The sequence below is a fragment of the Pipistrellus hanaki genome, assembly GCF_964339955.1.
Source record: "Pipistrellus hanaki genome assembly, chromosome: 6".
NCBI lineage: Eukaryota > Metazoa > Chordata > Mammalia > Chiroptera > Vespertilionidae > Pipistrellus > Pipistrellus hanaki.
Window position 1 is genome coordinate 35,181,276 of NC_140508.1, and position 18,904 is coordinate 35,200,179.

Genomic DNA, 18,904 nt, shown 5'->3' on the forward strand with positions numbered 1-18,904 from the left:
TTTCTGAGGACAAGGGTGCATGTGATGGGTTGAGCCACCAGGACGGTACAGTTCATGTCAGGGAACTTAAAACATTAAGTGGCTGACACCATAATAGAACCTATGTCCTTGGGTTGATTAGTTTAGTTATGTAATACTCGAAATTAATGCTATACAACAAAAATATAACATGAAACACGTGTAATTTTGAGATCTTAGTAATGACACTTTAAAAGGGAAAAGACATATTATATTAATTTTAGTAATACATTAATGTTCTATTTACCAAATATATTGAAAGTGTTACCATATCAACATGTAATCAATATAAAATTATCAATTAAATATTTTCCATTTTATTTTTGTACTAAGTATTTGATGTCTGATGTGTGTTTTATACTTATAGCATGGTTCTATTTGGACGAGCTGCATTTCAAGTGCTCAATAATCATTCACATGTGGCTAGGGGCTGCCATATTGGATAGTGCAGCTCTAACAAAGCGAATTGACTGCTAGTTGTGTAAAACCTTGAACAACCTAGGGCATCTTATTTTATCCCCACCTATTCATCTAGGCTGCCATCTATCACAGAAGTTCTACAGACCTATTTAGTTCCACCAAAAGTGGAATGTGAATGAGTTGCCAATATTAAAAGTAAGAAATATGTGTTTTGATCAACCAGGGCACATAGAAATATTTTGTCTCCTGGTGTCATGAAATAGGCCAAGGTGAGATTGGAGATCCATCTTAGTTGATGAGAGGGAGACCAGGGAACAGCAAGAAATTGTTATCCAGGGATAGGGGTGGATGGGTGTCCAGGGAGGATTATGGTTCAGCACCATGGACAGTGGACAGCAGGATCAATGTGATGCTGAAGGGGCCCAAGAAAGGCTCTGTGTTCTGGCTTACAGCCTCCTTAGAAGGGATATAATGCTGATTAATATCTTGTTTCTTTCACAAAGACTCAGGTTCTGTTTGCTGGTCTCCTCTTTGGAATGTCCTCCACAATCCAAGCCACCACCTATGTGGATGCTCATATTAATTGCTGCCGCCTGGAAGTTCATTACCCATCCTGGTCCAAAAGATCCCTACTTCTCTGAGTATGGAGGCTGTTTTCCTGTAAATTACCAGAATCCGTGTGATAATTCCACATAATCTTCCCACAATAAAATTTTGAATCTCTGAACTGTGGGCTGGCCTGCTTCCATACCGCCCTGTGGGCAGAGGCAACAATAGCTATAGCCAGTGGTGAGTATGGTAAGAATGACAAAATTTGAAAGGTGGGGGAAGATGACTGGTTTAACTTAGCCTTTATGTCAAAGATACCTGAACACTCTGGTCGAGAGTTTTCCAACAGCTAAAGATCAAAGGCTTCCTGTATTGTATAAGATGTTTTCTGAAGTGTTTCTGTGACCTGAGGTAGCTCAGCTGTGAAGTGAGAATGTTGGTCTCCTCAACTAAGCACTTTCAGGCAAGAATAGTCTACAAAATTATGGTTTATGGGGGAAAACTTATCTTGACCCCGGTAACCCCATTTTTATTCCCTTTACCACCAAACTTCTCAAAAGATATTGTTATTCACTGTCTCTACTTCTCTACTTTCATCTACTGCTCAGTTTTAGATCATCTGGCTCCATCCCCCAACTCCTCAAAATAACTATGACCTCCTTCATGGTCAACACGAGTGAACCATTGTCAGAGTTCATGTTCCTCAAGTCATGAGCAATTAACACTTTGCGTGACTACTCCAACCTACTCTCCAACTGCCCATCCTCCTCTTTTTCTTCCTTGTCACTACCTTGGTGCTTGTATTGCATCTTCTGTGTATTTTATATGCCTTATGTAACTTACTCTTTTAAATAAAATGTGTTCATAATTAAGCTTTTGTCTCTTGGTTCCAAATCCATCTTTCTGTTTACTCTGTTTTGTGATGCTGGGTCGTTATGATCTCTTACCAAACCAGAAGTCGACTGCCCAAGATGGCCTCCAGCCTGCTGTGAAATTTGCAAAGGACTTCACACATCCTCCACAGCCTGGAGGAGGGAAAAGTACCTTTGTCTTAGAGATCACAGTTTGTGGGATCCAAACTGTGTAGTGCAGGGGAAGGGAAGAGGGACAGAGTAGTGGCAGGTGAGTTCAGGGAGAGTAACAGGGGACTCTGCAGGGCCCAGGAATAGCATAAATTTTGGCTTTCACTCTGTTTGCAAGGAGAAAGTTTGGAGGGTTTTGAGCAGAAGAGTCTATGGTCTGACTTGTCTTTATTTTTATTTTTATTTTTATTTTTATTTTTTTAATAAATTTTATTAAATTTTTTAAAAATATATTTTATTGATTTTTTACAGAGAGGAAGAGAGAGTGATAGAGAGTCAGAAACATCAGTGAGAGAGAATCATCCATCAGCTGCCTCTTGCACCATGCCTACTGGGGATGTGCCCGCAACCAAGGTACATGCCCTTGACTGGAATTGAATCTGGGACCCTTCAGTCCGCAGGCCAATGTTCTATCCACTGAGACAAACCAGTCTCAGCCTGGCTTGTCTTTAAATAATTACTCAGGCTGCTGTGTGGAAGAGATTGTAGTGTGCAAGGAAAGAAGCTGTGAGACCACACAGGATGCCCCTGCAATAGTTCAGGCCAAGATGGTGGCTGAGTTGTTAGATGTGGTCAAATTCTGAAAGTGTTGGCAGGATTTCCTAACATATGGGTTATGGGAGATGCTGGAAGAGGATTCAAGGGGACTTCAAGGGCTGGGGCTGGAGCAACTGGGTGGATTGTCTTGAGATGGCAAGGACAGGGGGACTTGACCTAAATTTGTTCTGACTCCCAACCCCAGAGCAATAAGGTAAACCTAATCCTTTGGCTTCATCCTTTGGAGCCTTTCTCTCCCTGTCCTGTAAATTTTATTCACAAACCAGCAGTCATTCATGCATTCATTTCATTTCATGAGAATTCACTAGTAACTACAATGTCATAAACATGGGAGGCACTGGACATATGAGGATTAATTAGACTCACACCTGCCCTCAAGAAAATGATAATCTGGCGAGGGATTCAGAGACCAACCATCCTCACACATTCATATATTGTCACGTAGTCACTAAACAAACATTTCAGCAGCACTTAGTTTCTGGCAAACAAGCATCATGGTAGGCATTGAGTATGATCTTGCCCTTAAGAAAGTCTGAGTCCAATTAGAAAGCCTGAGATTAGCCATCCTTGCCTATTCATTCATCCATTTACTTTTTCACTGCAAAGTCACCGACATCCAGCCTGTGCAGGATCTGGGAGAGAACTCCTGCTGGATGACCCAACAGAGGGCTCTAGTGGGCGTCTCCCAGCAACAAGGGCCCTGCTAGAGCCCTGGGCTCCCCCCAGGCTCTACCTTCTTCCTTCATCATGCGACCAGCTGCTAGAGCTCCTCACAACACCTCCCCAACAGCATTCTGGGGGCTAACTCTGATGTAATCTTCTCGCAGAAAACCTTGAGTCCATCTATCCCAACGGCCACCCCCACAGCCATCAGATCCTTCTTGACACCTGCAGGTCCCAGAACCCAAGATGCATCCACTTTGGAAGCTCCTGGTCCTCCTCAGTTTGCTGTCCTTGCCCTCAGCACTGCACAAGCAGCCCTGGCCTGACCTGACCAAGGCCCACGCAAATAGCAAATCCACCCTGGTGAGAAGTAAGCTAAGCCTGTTGTCACAGGATGGGTGGGGAAGGCGCCATCTGGGCCTCACTACTGACTTGCTGTATGGCCTTGGGTCAGTCACTTACCCTCTTTTCTTCCTTTTTTCTTAGACCTCAAGCACAGACAACTGAGGTTGACTTGATCATACACCAATTCATAGCACATTGTCATTATCATGAGTCATGACAAGGCACCAATTATATTTGATTTTTTGTTCTTTTCCTTTTCACCTCTTATCCTCACTCTCATTCCCTCTTTCTTGGCAGGCACTGCCCTGTGTATGTGTTTAAATATTTCTAGATCTTTATGAAGCATGCAGAGTTTTTACCTGACATAATAATATTTCCCAATGGATCTCATTGCTCCTGACTGGTTTCACTGTACACTGTGGATATCTGTGGTTACCGACTGGCACAGAGATTCATCCACTTCACCACCACTTGGCCATTGCCCTAGGGATGGACACTTGAGTTGTCTCTAACTCCCCACCATTGTAAACTGCTCTGAGATAAACATCCTTGTGTGTGTCCCTGGGAGAATGTCTCTGAGATATACCCAAAGACAAATAGCTGGGCTCTAGGGCAGATGCAAACTCAATTTAACTAAAGATTGCCAGATTTCACTGTAGAATGTCAATGCCAGTCTACACTAACTCCAGTAATAAACAAGCATACTTGTCTCTTTATGGTTCCCAGCACTGGAGAGTATGCATCTGTACCATAGCAAGATGCCACAGACCAAGTGGCTTAAACAACAGATACTGCCGAAACCGGTTTGGTACAGTGGTAGAGCGTCGGTCTGCAGACTGAAAGGTCCCGGGTTCAGTTCTGGTAAACGGCATGTACCTTGGTTGCGGGCACATCCCCTGTAGGGGGTGTGCAAGGAGCAGCTGGTCAATGTTTCTCTCTCATCGACGTTTCTAGCTCTCTATCTCTCTCCCTTCCTCTCTGTAAAAAATCAATAAAATATATTTAAAAAAACAAAAAAAAACAAAAAAGCAAAAAAAAGAAACACAGATACTTTCTCACAGTTATGGATACTGAAAATCCAAGATCAAAGTGCCCACAGGGTTGGTTTGGTGAAACCTTTCTTCCTGGCTTGCAGATGGCCACTTTCTTGCTATGTCCTCACATGGCCTTTCCTCTGTGTGTGCACAGAGAGAGAATGCACTGTCTCTCTCTCTTCTTGTAAGGACACTAGTCCTATTGGATTAGGGCCCCACCCTTATGACTGAATTTAACCTTACTTGCCTCCTTCAAGGCCTTATCTCCAAATACAATCACGTTGGAGGTTAAGGCATCAGTATTTTCATTGTGGGGGCAACCGGGAGGAGGAGAACATAATTTAGTACATAACACTGTCTTTCTAATATTTGCCAGTCTGATAGGTAGTTGAGTGATAGCACATTGTTTCAGCTTGACTTAATTAGTGGGAAGTGTGAGCATCTTGTCATAATTTTGTTAACCATTTTATCCTTTTAAAATCCCCTGCTTCTATCTTTTGTTCATTTTATTACTTGCTTTCCTGGATTTTTAAACTTGTCCTCATTAATTGAGATGTTAATTTATCCTTGACATTATCCTTGTCAGGGCTAAACGTTGCTAACATTTCTCCCAAACTGTCATCTATCAATGTTGTTGGGAGGTCCTTCATTGAACAGGAATATTTTCAAAGTCACTAAAGTTCATCTTATGGTTTGTATTTGATGAGTTTAAGCCATTCTCTTTACACCAGACTTTGCTTTTTTCCCCAATAGCTTTATACTTTTGCCTTTCACAAGTAGGCTTTTACTCCACCTGGAGGTCATCTTGATGAATATGCATGTATGTAAGTTAGAGTTCAGCCTCACCTCTCTCCATATAATGAGTCCATTTTCTCACCAACCTACTAAATGATCAAGTTTCCAAAGACTAGAATTCCCTTTAAGTTCTGTATTCTGTGCCTGCGTAACTATTTCTGTACCAGTAATTTAAATACTACATGTTGGTAGAATGTTATTTTATTTAATAGGCCTTTATTCTTCCAAATGAATTTTAGACCGTGTTGAGTTCCTTTTTAAAAAGTCATCTGAAAATTTGTTTGTGGTTACATTGAATTTTTTGTCAATTTAGAGAGAATTGGTATTTTTACAATGTTAGGTCACCCATCACAAACTTAGCATATCTTTCCATTTTTATTCAGATTTTATTTGGTCTCACTAATAGAACTTTAAAGTCCTATAAACATCTAAAGCTTTGTTAAATTGATTCCTAGAGAATGTATAGTGTTTTGGGTTTTTCTTGATACAGTAAATACAGGTGGGGCAAAAGTAGGTTTACAGTTGTGAGTATGTGAAGCACTGTTTATTTTTGTATTGTTTTAATCCTCACTGATTTAGAGAGACAGGAAGAGGGAGGAGAGAGAGAGAAAAATCAATGTAAGAGGGAACTAGAATTCAAAGCAGTAGGAAGCTTGTGTCTCCGTGTGGATTGAAAAAGCCAGCCGCATACTCAGTTGCTAGCCCTGTCCACAAGCTCATGCCTCCTTGCCTCTGCATTTACTTCTGCAGCTCCTCTGAGTCTCAGTGTGCTTTTCTCTTTCCTTCTAGTTGTAGAATTTCCACTCAGCCAGCCTTCCTGTGGTTCTGGATGATGTCTGTTTTGTCTTTTAGTTGTAGTTTTGAAGCTGTGTGAGTCAGCAGTTCAGGTGTTTATCTATGCTGCCATCATTGTTTCTCTCCCCCATAACTTTTTTTTAATCCACTCATCTACCAATCTGCCCACTTATTTTCATCTTCAACCAACGTTTATTGTGATTGTGGCCTACATCTAGGTTAGACTCTGTGCTCCAGACTCAGAGATGCAGCTCTGAGTGAACCTTCAGCCAAAAGATCTCCTTTGAGCCACGGTTACCCACCAGGCCTTCTGCAGGAATCTCAGATCACCCCTGCAGAGCATAATTTCACAGAATGTGGATCTCAGTGTTGGGGACAGGGGGATGACAGGCACCAAGCACTCAGCAAGTGGGTGCACGAGATGCAACTCAGGCCTCCTGACTCCAAATCCCCCACCTTTTCCCTGACATCGTGCAATGTCACCCACCCCTTATCCATTTCCAGTTATTACCCAGGGCCTCATGAAGCACAATGCAGAGGGCCGAATTCAGAACATCTGCCTCCTGGACAGTCTGAATAACTCAAAACATATGGCTGCAGGGATGGTGGCCTGGTTAATCGGTGGTAGCATGAGCCTCCATGAGCAGCAAGAAGGCAGGTGAGACACTGAACCCCATCCCTGGCCCTGGGATTCTTTATAGAGCTACGGGTCAGAAGGCAGGGCTAGAGAATGGAAGTGCAAGGACTGGGAAGAGGGAAGAGGGGGAGATGTAAAGCCCAGGAGAAGGGTGAGCAGGGTGGAGTGGGGGTATTTGGGAAGGCAGCATAGCCGGGTAATTAAAAGCGAAGGCTTGAGAGTAAGCATTTCTTCATTTAAACCCTGGCTCTGCCACCAACCTTGAGAAATTACTGGACCACTCTGGCCTCATCTATAACCTGGGTACCCAGAGCACAGCCTGGATAAACATTTGGGGTGCCAAAGGGACCGAGGACGAGAATCAGACATATGAAACCCACTCTATGGCTTGATAGCCTTGTGACTCTGGGTAAGGCATTTGAGGTCTCTAAGCTTCACCCTTGAGTCCTCATCAATGAAAGGGGCAGAATAATTGTCCCTGCCGCTGGGGGGTTTTGGGAGTTTTCTCTGCTGCACATGGTGGAGGCCTAGCCATCAAAGCTACAGTTAAAGTCACACAACTGGGCCTGTCCTGCTCACCTCTACTTTCATGCCTTTCTCTTGATGGATGCAGGCCTCCCCAGCTTCCCAGTCTCAATGATGCTAAAATACACCTGCTGTGCCTGGAGCTCCCTTCTCTCAGACTCAAATCCCTCTTCCTCTCCATGTTAATGAGCACCAATACTCCCCAGCAGGGTTTCTCTTGATGGGCACAGCCATGATCACCTCCCTTCATCCATTCCTTAAACAACTGTTATAAATATTCATTGAGCACCTACTATGTACCAGGACCTAGGCTGGTACTGAAAATACACGTATAAACCAGACATATTGTCACTGCCTTTTGGGATCCAAATCCTAGTTAGTGAGATAGGCCACAAAAGTAAATAACTAATTTCAGGTGAAAGAAGATGTCGAGAAGACAAATTTATTAAGGTGAAGGGTGAGAGTGAGGGAGGTCATGTCTATAGAGATGGTGACAGGGGGACCTGTCTATAGAGGTAATCCTGCCTAGCTGGTGTGGCTCAGTGGTTAAGCAACAATATATGAACCAGGAGGTCATAGTTTGGTTCCCAGTCAGGGCTCATATTGAGGTTGTGAGCTCCATCTCCAATATGGGGCATGCAGGAGGCAGCTGATCAATGATTTCATCTCATCATTCATCTCTCTCTCTCTCTCTCTCTCTCTCTCTCTCTCTCTCTCTCTCTCTCCCTCCCTCCCTCCCTCCCTCCATTCCTCCCTCCCTTACTCCCCCTTCCTTCCTCTCTGAAATCAATTTAAAAAGAAAAAAAAAGATAACCCTTAGATAGAAACCTGAATTAAGAAGCAAGTGACATAAGGGACATGGGTAGCAGGAAGTAGAAAGACTCTGAAGTAGGAAAGAAATGATGTTTGAAAAAAAAAGAAAAAGTCCCATGTGGCTGGGTGAGCAAGATGGCAGGTGAGGCCAGGCACTGAAGGTCTAAGGGGCTGTGGTGTGGAGTTTGGATTTTATTCTAAAAACAGCAAGAAACCAGTGGAGAATATAGAGTGAGAGGGGAGTTAGGCGCCTTTGGCTGCCACATGGAGAACGGTCATTGAGAGGCCAAGATCATGACCAGGATCTCAGAGAAACTAGAGTTTCTCCAGACAGGAAGACCTGGGCCGGGTGAAATCTTAATCTCCATTCTCCCCTGCAGCAGAAGTACCTTAATGTCTTGTGAGAAGTGGCAAAACTCAGGATGTATTTTGCAAGCAGAAGACAGCAACATGACTTGCTGATGGTGTGAATGTGCAAATGAGGGAGGAGAGAATCAAAGACAGTTCCTGGGGTTTGGGCCTGGGCAACCTGGGTAGGTTGTGGGGCCATCTACTGAGCAGGGAGGCTTGGTGTGAGAACAGGCCTAGGGTCTGGGTCTGCAGTTGGCTATGGGCTATACCAGTGGTCAGCAAACTCATTAGTCAGTACAACAGTACAACGATTGAAATTCTTTTGAAAGCCAAGTTTTTTAAATGTAAACTTCTTCTAATGCCTCTTTTTCAAAATAGACTCACCCAGGCTGTGGTATTTTGTGGAAGAGCCACACTCAAGGGGCCAAAGAGCCGCAGGTGGCCCGCTAGTCTCAGTTTGCTGACCACGGGGCTACACAAACCAGTATGACAGCGTGGCACTGTGAGGGCACTCTGGGACAGCTTGCAGCCTAGGGCTCCTGTAGGTGGCTCTTGTCCTCGGAGCATCTATAAAAGACTCTGACTCCAAATGCACTGCCAGGTCCTTTTTATAGACAATCAGCCTTGTTTGTCAGCCCGGGGCCTTGATGTCTGAGGTCCCTCACCCTCACCGGATCTCTGTTCTTTCCTTGTGTAGCGCCAACATCACCAACATTAAGCTGGACTATGGCAGGATCCAGATGTCTGTCCCTAAGGAATGGTTCTCAGCAAACATCTCACTTGAATTTGACATTGACTTAAGAGTGTAAGTCATACAGAAGCAGGTGTAAGAGGTGCTCCTCCTCCTCACGGGGAACCTGGGAGCTGTGGGCATGGACAGAGGTGGGGGCACCTCAGAGGGGGAGGGAATTTGGTAACCTGTGGAATCCAGATCATTCTGGCTCCAACCTGGTTTCTACTCTTGGTTTCCAAATTCACTCACAGAGTGACTGTAGGCAAGTCACTTCACGTCTCTGAGCCTTGGTTTCCTCAGCTGAAATGTGGATGGCAATCACTGGTGGGTAGAGGCAGATCATTTGCTCATTTAAATCTCTGTGAGTTCACTACTGACTTAAAGAAGAGAAGCACTGTCTCATCACCTTTCCCTCCTCCTGTTCAAACTACCCTTTAACATCTACTGCCTCAAGGAAAGGGAGGCCACAGCTCAACAGTAAAAAATATGAAAATTAAGATAAACTCAACCTTTGAATTTCCAAAGGCCCCTAATCTGCTCTATTAAGAGGATTTTCAGAAGCCACTCTGGCTAATAGCAGTGTCCTCCTTAATCACTGAGTACAGGATTTAACATGCTGGCAATGTGGAGTCCCACTGTGCTGGTTTGTTGAAAAGGACTCGGTCCCTAACCAGTTTGGCTCAGGGGATAGAGCGGTCCCTAACCAGTTTGGCTCAGGGGATAGAGCGTCGGCCTGCAGATTCAAGGGTCCCAGGTTCAATTTGGGTCAAGGGCGTGTACCTTGTTTGCAGGCACATCCCCAGTAGGGGGTGTGCAGGTGGCAGCTGATTGATGTTTCTCGATGTTTCTAACTCTCTATCCCTCTCCCTTCCTCTCTTTAAAAAATCAATAAAATATATTTGGGGAGGGGGCGGGGAGAATACTTAGGGTTTAAGAGAAATTGAACATAATTAGAAAAGAAAAGAAAAGAAAAGAAAAGAAAAGAAAAGAAAAAAGAAAAGAAAAGAAAAGAAAAGAAAAGAAAAGAAAAGAAGAAAAGAAAAGGACTCTGAGTGTAGACAGTGCCATCCACACAGAGAGCCACTCTTCGTGTTGGCTGCTTCCACCTCCTGCCTTTTCTCTGTCTCCTGCCATTTGCCTTCTTCCTCTGCTCTCTCATCCTCAGGCGGCCCTTCAAAAACAAGACTGCAACCACACATGCACGCATGAACCTCTCTGTGGAGTTCTGGCTGGAGAAGGATGAGTTTGGCCGGAGGGATCTGGTGATAGGCAATTGCCACGTGGAGCCCAGCAACGTCCATACAACAGCTGTAACTGAGTAAGGTCCTAGCTGCCCCTCCCCAGGGCTGGGCCCCTTCCTGACTGGCCCTAGCTTCCTGACATGTCTCCACCACCTTCCAGACTGACCCCAAACAGATCTTACCCTTTTCCCAGGATCCGTTCCTTCTCCTGTGTCCCCTCCGAGTGATGGCCCTTGCCACCTTCCCAGAAGGAAACCAGACTCTTCCTCCTCCTCACTCCCTGCCACCCATCTTCACCCCGGCTCCCCTCAGTGACTTCCTGGCAGCCCCCACTTGCTCCCTGCTCTCCATCCTTCACTGTGCCAGCTCATGGTCCACTTCCTGGATCACTGCAGGAGCCCCCTCCGACTTTCCTTGAATGCACCTCACCCCCTTCACTCCATTCTCCCCTGCAGCAGAAGTACCTTTCTAGCACAAGAATCTAGTCATGTTCCCAAGCCCCTGCCTCAGACCTACCAGTGGTTCTCCAATGGCCTCTGTATGAAGAGCAAACTCCTGGATGTCACTCAAGGCCCTACTTGTCCTCTCCCCTGACCCAACCTGCAGCCCTTTACCCTACAGTCTCCCTCAAGGACCCACCCCTCCATGAACACACCATATATTTTCACACCACCGTGCTTTTGCACATGCGGATCCTTTTGCTGGGATGCCCTTCTAAAGCACCTCTTCACCACGCATTCATTCAACAAATATGTTCTGAGGACTTACTATTTGCTAGGGGCACAGCATGCTTCATGCTAGCGATACAGTAGTGAACAAGACATTAAAAAACAAAACAAAACAAAAACCTAAGCTAAAGGAAGATCTATACAATGGCTGGCCAAATCTGTCAACCTCAACAGACTATGAGTCCCTCGAGGGCAAGATTTCCCTCTGATTTCTCTAAGTGGGTCCAGAATGCTGAAAGCAACAAAGTTCTCAGTGCATGTCCATTCATTTATTCATCAGACATTCACTGAGTTCCTAGACCATACCAGACATTCACAGAGAGGACAGGGCAGGAAAAAGACTGTGGACTCTGGAGCTCTACTGACCTGAATCTAATCTAACCAACACTTACTACCTGCGTGACTTGGACAAGTTACCTCTCTGAATTACCCCTTTGCTGCTGACAATGATGCTTCTTGGAGGGCTAGCTACAGATTACATAATGGTGTAAAGGTATACTCAATATATTGCACCAAGTAATGTTTTGCCTGTATTTATCTATTCTGTACATCTGCCTCTCTTTCTAGAGATCTCTCACCAAAGATAAAACATTTTGTCCGCAATTTTAGACAAAACCTAGAAAAAGTTATCCCACATCAAATAGAAGATCAGGTAAGTTTGAGAAAAATATTTTTGCCTTGGGCATTCTTCAGTCTGAGGGCCTGGGCACATATATTGGCAGTTTAGCAAAGAGTTTCAAATCTTGGGATTTAGAACCTGGAAGATCTCAATTAAAATGTTCAGTCTTGCCATCTACTGGCTGTGTATCCTTGGGCAAGTGACTTAGACTCCCTGAAGCTCAGTTTCCCACCTGTGACATGGGAAATATCACAGTTTCTATTTCATAAAGATGTCATGAGGATTCAGGGAGATAAAACATGGAAGTGTTGGGTATGGCACCTAGCATGCAGTTGGCACTCAATACAAGGAAGCTAAGCCACTTTCTTGCTACGATTCCATGTGAAAATCCAGTAAAGTCTAAGCTTCCACCACAGACCCTGTCGTTTTCTTTACCCAGTCCCAGATCTGACCCTTCTCTCTGTGCTGATGGTGCAGGTATGTCCTCTAATTGGTGAAATCCTCAGGCAGCTGGATGTGAAACTGCTGAAAAGCCTTATGGGTGAGTGTCTGCATCCATCCAGGGAGGGCGCAGGATGGAAAAATGGCTGAAGAGCTGCCCCACTGGGGCCCCCAGTGAGGCCTGTTGAGGGAGCAGTGTCTGCACACTCTTGGAGAACACTTAGAGGAGACCACATTACTGCCCCCAAGAGAGCTGGGACAGCAGAGGGCACGCCTACAAGCAGGCTGGGCCCCACTAAGTCACCCAGACCTCCACATTACCAGAGACTGTAGCTCTTCCACTCAATCCTTGAGGGAGCACTAGCCCTACCCCAAACCTGAGACCACCCACTCCAGTTGCAAAAATAACATACAATCCCTGCCCTCACAAAGCTCACAGTCTAGTGAATGAATGACAACAAGAACAAATAATCAGATGTCATTTGGAAAGAGTTGTAGTGGGAATGCTCTGGGCACAGGCCCTGGCTGGCTGGCATGGGTGGATGAGTTTTCTTCACTGTGCACTGGAGGTTGGAGGAGTGGACAAGCTCGTGACTGACACCAACTCTTCTTACAGAATAGCCTGCTGCTTGTGAACCCAACCAGCCGTGTGCCCAGCCAACCCTCCCAGGCCAGGCTTGAGTGTCCAGCTGCCTACTGATGATCACAAGGAGATTCCACATCTTGTAACCTTAAGTCTTCCTTACAGTGGGGCTTCCACTGCCCCCAAAACTTTCCACAGACTCCATGAACATCCTGTCCTCCCCCATAATAAATTGTAGCTCTGAAGGGTGCAGAGATCCCCTGACAGGGCCCTGAGTTTGGGTTCCAGAAGTAAAGACCTGATGAAGGCTTATCCTGAGACTAAATTGGCCTGGGTTTGCTCATCAGCCCAGAAATACCAGAGATACCACGCTTTTCCTGGATTTTGCAGCCAAAAGACCATTCACAGATGTGCTCTTCAGTGCAGGGAGGGTCTTACTGAGATCTCCCATACCCTCATTCATTTAAACCCACATTTACTGAGCACCTACTGTGTGCCAAGCACTTTGCTGAGCTCCAAGGGAGTATAGAGAAAGAGTGACAGAGCCGAAAAGCATAAACATCTGTTGGGATCGAACAAATCTGAGTTCAGATTTAATTCAGCCCAATGAGAAGTTCCGTGAGGGTATGGACCATGTGCAGCAGGGTGACCAGTGACTCCCCACCCCCACCCCCCAGCTCCCAGCAGAGGGCTGACACAGAGTGCAAGCTCAGCCAATATCTGGGGTTAAATGAGTGAGCGAGTCCTGGTCTTAGGACTCACTGGCTGTGTTTGGGACAAGGCACTTTACCTCTTGGTCTTCCTCACTTGCAAACTGGGAGTAGAAAGCCTACAGGGTGTGGAGCAATAGGAGCCTTCACAATGCTGGTGGGAAGGAGGTTGTGCCACCACTTTATAAAACTGGGTGGCAGCGCCTCCTAACGTGCAACATGACCATTCCACCACTTCTAGGTCTGTGCTCAACAGAAACACGTGTGCATGGGCACCACAAGATGTGTACAAGATGCTCATAGCAGCAGTGGTCATATTGGCCCCCAAAGTAAAAGAAAACCCTAAATGCCCATCAAAAGAATGCATAAACAGGAGATCTTGTGGGGGTAGTCACCCAGCAGAATGCTCTACAGAAATGACAGGGCCACATAGATGCATCTCACACACACCTAAGGAAACCAGATACAAAAGAGCTCATGTTGCATCTCCCATGTACGTGAAGCCAAACAGCAGAACTCATCCATGCTGTTCAAGGCCAAGATACAGGTTACCCCTGAGGAGTGGCTGAGCAACCGGGAGGGACTCAGGCGAGGCAACGTCCTGTTTCTGGATCGGAGCGCTGATTATGGGGAGGGTGCTCGGTTTGTGACCATTCAGTGAGCTATTCACTGATGCGTATTTCTCTTGTTTAGGTTATATTTAACAAAAAATCTATAAATAAAAATATTGACCATGCAGGACGTTTGTCAGAGTACATGAAAAGCAGCTTGAAGGATGTTTAACATATGCTAAGTCCATAGGGTACGCTTACTTAATGTCATTTAATTCACTGTTAATTATTTTTTTATTAATGGCTATTAATTCTTCCATAGGGTACGCTTACTTAGTGTCATTTAATTCATTTTTATTTAATTAATGTCTATTCAATTATTAAATCGGAATTCTCACCCTCCTCCACCTGAGGGTAGGGAAAGCCGATTGAGAACTCAAGGGGAAATAACACACCTATTAATAATAGTAGCACACACATATTAAGCTCTTGGCATGTGCCAAGCCTGGTGCCAGAGGCTCACATCAGCATTTCACCAAATTCTTACAGCAACCCCATGAAGTTTTATTCTATTTTACCCCATAAGGACATAGAGACTCATAGAGAGAAAGCTACTTGCTCAAGGTCACACAGTGATGAAATGACCAAGTTGACTGCACTCAGGCAGTCAGACTCTGGAGCCCATACTCCTGACCACTGTGAATTCCCCATCCAATCTTCCCTCCCTCCCTTCTAACATCAGCCCCCCCAACACACACACACACACACACACACACACACACACACACACACACATACACACACGAATGTGATGAAATATGCGTTCAGCTGAATTGAGAAGAAGCTCAAATAAGGAAGTGTCAACATCTCAGAGTTGAGAACAGGGGCAAGAGAGACTCATGTCCCCATCTTTCAATTCAGACTCCCTAATCCGAAATGCTTCAGCGGGGATTTGCAACCCTAAACGCCCATGTTCACCCAGATGAATCCCCTTGGCGGCCTTGAGGTTGTGGGGTTCTTCCTGATCATGATGAAAGAGCAAACATGGGAGGGTGGGCCCCATCCTCCAATGAGGTTGCCTGATCTCTTGGCCAAGTTGGCTTTAGTCTGCCTTCCTCCTGACCCCTCCAGGGGTGGCCAAGGGACCTTCGTCCTCAAGGGACCTCCTCCCGTTTCATGCATTGTTTCAGTGTGAGGTTCCCAGAGCTGTGGACACACTGTGTTCTCCTAGAAGAGCTCATTGCACAATGGACCTTTGTATTGAGACTGGGGTCTGGAGTGGAGGGTGATTTAAGCAGAAATTCAGCCCCAAATGCTCAGAAATTATCTGTGCCCCGTAACTTCATGCCCTCCCTTTGCAGAGGTCTGACTGTGCCAGCTATTGGGCTGTGCACTGCATTTGTTTCCCCATTTCACCCTATCTGCAGCCCTGGGAGCTAGGTGCCACCAGCTCCCTGTTGCAGGCAAGGATACCGAGGCTGGAAGAGGAGAAGCATCTTGCCAGCGGTCATCGGCTGAGCTGGGTTTTGAACTCAGTGCTGTCTGATTTCTCAGCACTTTCTGACCTGAAGACTCTGTGACACCAATTTGCTCTTGAAGTTACAAACGCTAAAGCCAGACAGCCCCAGTGACGGTCTGAGTTCACTTCTTCCTGCCTAAGTGGCCTGGGCAACTGACTGTCCTTCCTGAGCCTCAGTGTCCCCACAGTTATTAGAAAAGCTCTAGTGTCCCATGAAAAGCTTTTATTAGCTGTAAATATAAGAGGGAAGATTAATCTTCAAGGTTAGTGGAATTGTCATAAGCAAACATATTTTCTCATCGAAGTTAGGGCATGTAGCTCCCCGTGAACCCTTTTTGCCTTCTGTCCCCCAAGAAAACCACTGGGGTTTCCAAGGCCCCCAAACTCAGCCCCCCTTAAACTCGATCCCCACCTGATCTTGCTCTGGGAACAGAACCAATGTCCCGACACTCCCAGGTTTTGGAGAATAGGCCGTGGGTGGGTCAGGGCCCCTTGAGAAGATTAACTCTGCCCTTTAGAAATGGGCCTCTCGGTTCACAAAGCACCCACAAGAAAGGCTCCAACCACAATCAGTCAGATACCTAGGAAGGAGAGGGCACCGCCTACAGCTTCTGAGAAATACTCTGGGAAGGCGTTGAAGTCACCAACGTGGTAAGCACTGACTTGAAGTGCCAGCAGCCTGTCCTTCCATGTTTCCTGATGGCCCCTGATCCTTGCCCTGCCTGGGGCAATGGAACAGGCAGCACCTTGGCTTTAAGGAAGGCCAATCTCGGAAGCAGAAGGCTCTTGAGTTTCCAGCAACCGGGCCTTTGACAAAGCAGTAGTGACATAGGACAGACCAGTGCTCACCAGGGGGTGGGGGTGGAATGAGTAGAAAAAGGCAGCATGAAGGTGTTTGGGGGTGAAGGAAATGTTCGATTCCCTGGTTATGATGGTGGTGACAGAGCTACATGTGCATTAAAATTTATAGAGCTACATACCAAAGGATAAAAAGCCAATTTTACTGTGGGTTGATTGTTTTATATTTTTTTCAAACCTGGGTTTTTCCATTTCAAAACTCAGGGCACAGGAGACATCAAGAATAACACATATATAATGAATTAAAGCCAGGTTTCCTGCCCCACATCTAGAAAAGTCCCCATGTTGGTAGAGTATGAGAGTCCAAGAGAAATTGAGAACATAGTTCTGGTGGGTTCTGGAAAGTGTCTTGTGCCCTTGCTACTGTCCAGGCAAAACCCATCATGGGGCAACAGATACCCCAAGTTGCAGGTGTCAAGGACAGAGAACATCTGTGCCCAAATCCATCCCTTTCTGCCATCAGACATATGCAGCCTCTTTCTTCAAACCAACGTCTGTCACCTGTTCAGTAACTGGCTGGAAAGCCTGAATCAGTCCCCTTGACTTACCTGCCTTCATTTTCCCGCAGATAGTAGCAATCAGACCCAACCCAGAGAGTTGTACCAAGATAACAAAACAAAACAAACAAAAAACAAACAAACAAACAAAAAAATGGAACCCCTTTAAGGATGATCAATAAGACATAGCTCTGGAAATAATCTAGCTTGAATGGGTAATTGAGCTCAAGCCAGGGCTCTGGCCCCATGGAGGCCTCGCTGGACTCTCACAGGAAGGGGTAGCCATTCCTGGGAGGATTTGGCAGGAGGGAAAGCAGAGTGGTTCACTGATGACAGGAGTGGCAAGACCCGGGGACAAGTTCTGACCCACTACTTATCCACAGCTCACTCTTGTGCCCCTTGTCACCATTTCTGAACCTTGGTGTCCCTCTCTAATATTTGAGGGACAACAATACCAACCACTTCTGAGGAAGACGAGGTTAAAGTATGGAGGGCACCCAGCACATAGTAGGAGCTCAATAAATGTGCATTTCCTCCTTTCTTTCTATTGCTTAATAAGGTGTTGGGTTTTGCAGGGCAAGATATGCTCTCACTGGTCTAAGAACTTGATCTCTCTATGCCTCAGTTTTTTCATCTGTCAAATAGGTTGCCAAGGTCCAAACTGTGGGGACAAATGCCTCATTATATACTTCATTCAGGGAAGGGAAGAAGAGAGGATAAAGGTAAAAACTAAGATGCCACAGCATCCCTCAGGCCTGGGAAGCTGGAAAGACTTTCTGAGGATATGAGACCTTTCCATCAACCTTCATAACAGCATGAGATTCACAGATGTGGGAAAGCAAGTCAGTGAACATGGAGCACAGGGACTCAGAGAAAGGTTAGGAGTGAGACAGCCTCAGCCCCACATCCACTGCACAACTCTGCACGTGTCAACTCATGCCCTGAGCCTCAGATTCCCCCGGGACAATGGGAGTGCTCATTCCCACCTCACACAAGCTGAGAGGATGCCTGAGATGCTGCCTGTGAAAATCAATGTGGTCCTGGCACACAGCAAGGGCTCGGCGGGTGTTATCTGTTGACGCTGACTTATTGTTACTACTTTCCAATGAGTGTGTGGCTTTGGGCACTTATACCCACTGGGCCTCAGTTTCCTCATCAGCAAAGGAGGAGCAGCAACCCCTCTCTCTCAGGGTTATGGTGAGACAGAGAGCCCGCAAATAAAGGGAAATCAGAGGCGATTTGACCGTTTTTGACACTTTAGGAACAAGATGCCTCTAGTTGGAGAAAAAGAACTGGGCCAGCAATGGAACAGGGCCTAGATATGAATGAGAAGGCTGGTGCTTTCTCCCCGGGTTCCAAATTTGATCATCCAGGTCACCTTGGAAAGTGGGTCCCCGGCCTCAGCCCCGCTCAGGAAACCATGAAGTCTTGAGTAACATCCCCATCTCAGGTTTTGATCTGTTTAACTTGTTAATCAAATGGCTTATTAATATGATTGGCAATTATTTACTTTGGAGAGCCCTGGAAGACACCACTAGATTTCATAATTCTGTATTCTCTATAAACCCATCATCCGATTGCACGTTTCCTTATTGCCACACTATAAAACGGGGCTGCCTCCCTGGCAGGAGCAACCAGCAGAGGGAAGCGGAGACCAGGACAGCCGCCAGAACCTCTGAGAAGCCCAGGTGAGACCTGCCCGCTCTGCTCCTGCTCTGCAGCCCTGAGGGGCAGGGGTGCCAGGCTCCTTGCTGTGGGGTGGGCACTGGCTGGCTGCACTAAGGATCACTCATTGGGTGTCTTCTTAAAGGAAATAGGATTGCCATTTTCACGAGGATG

General features: G+C 45.9%; 1 protein-coding gene across 1 annotated transcript; it reads left to right on the forward strand.

Moving 5' to 3' along the window:
* Positions 1–3,536: 3,536 nt before the first annotated feature.
* On the forward strand, positions 3,537–12,497 carry BPIFA3 (BPI fold containing family A member 3; the record flags this gene model as incomplete). The annotated part of the gene is made up of 6 exons (XM_084888423.1): positions 3,537–3,660; positions 6,764–6,917; positions 9,283–9,390; positions 10,484–10,636; positions 11,855–11,939; positions 12,384–12,497. 6 exons carry the CDS (start codon positions 3,537–3,539, stop codon positions 12,495–12,497), a joined length of 738 nt encoding a protein of 245 aa, XP_084744549.1.
* Between the last annotated feature and the right edge of the window lie 6,407 nt (positions 12,498–18,904).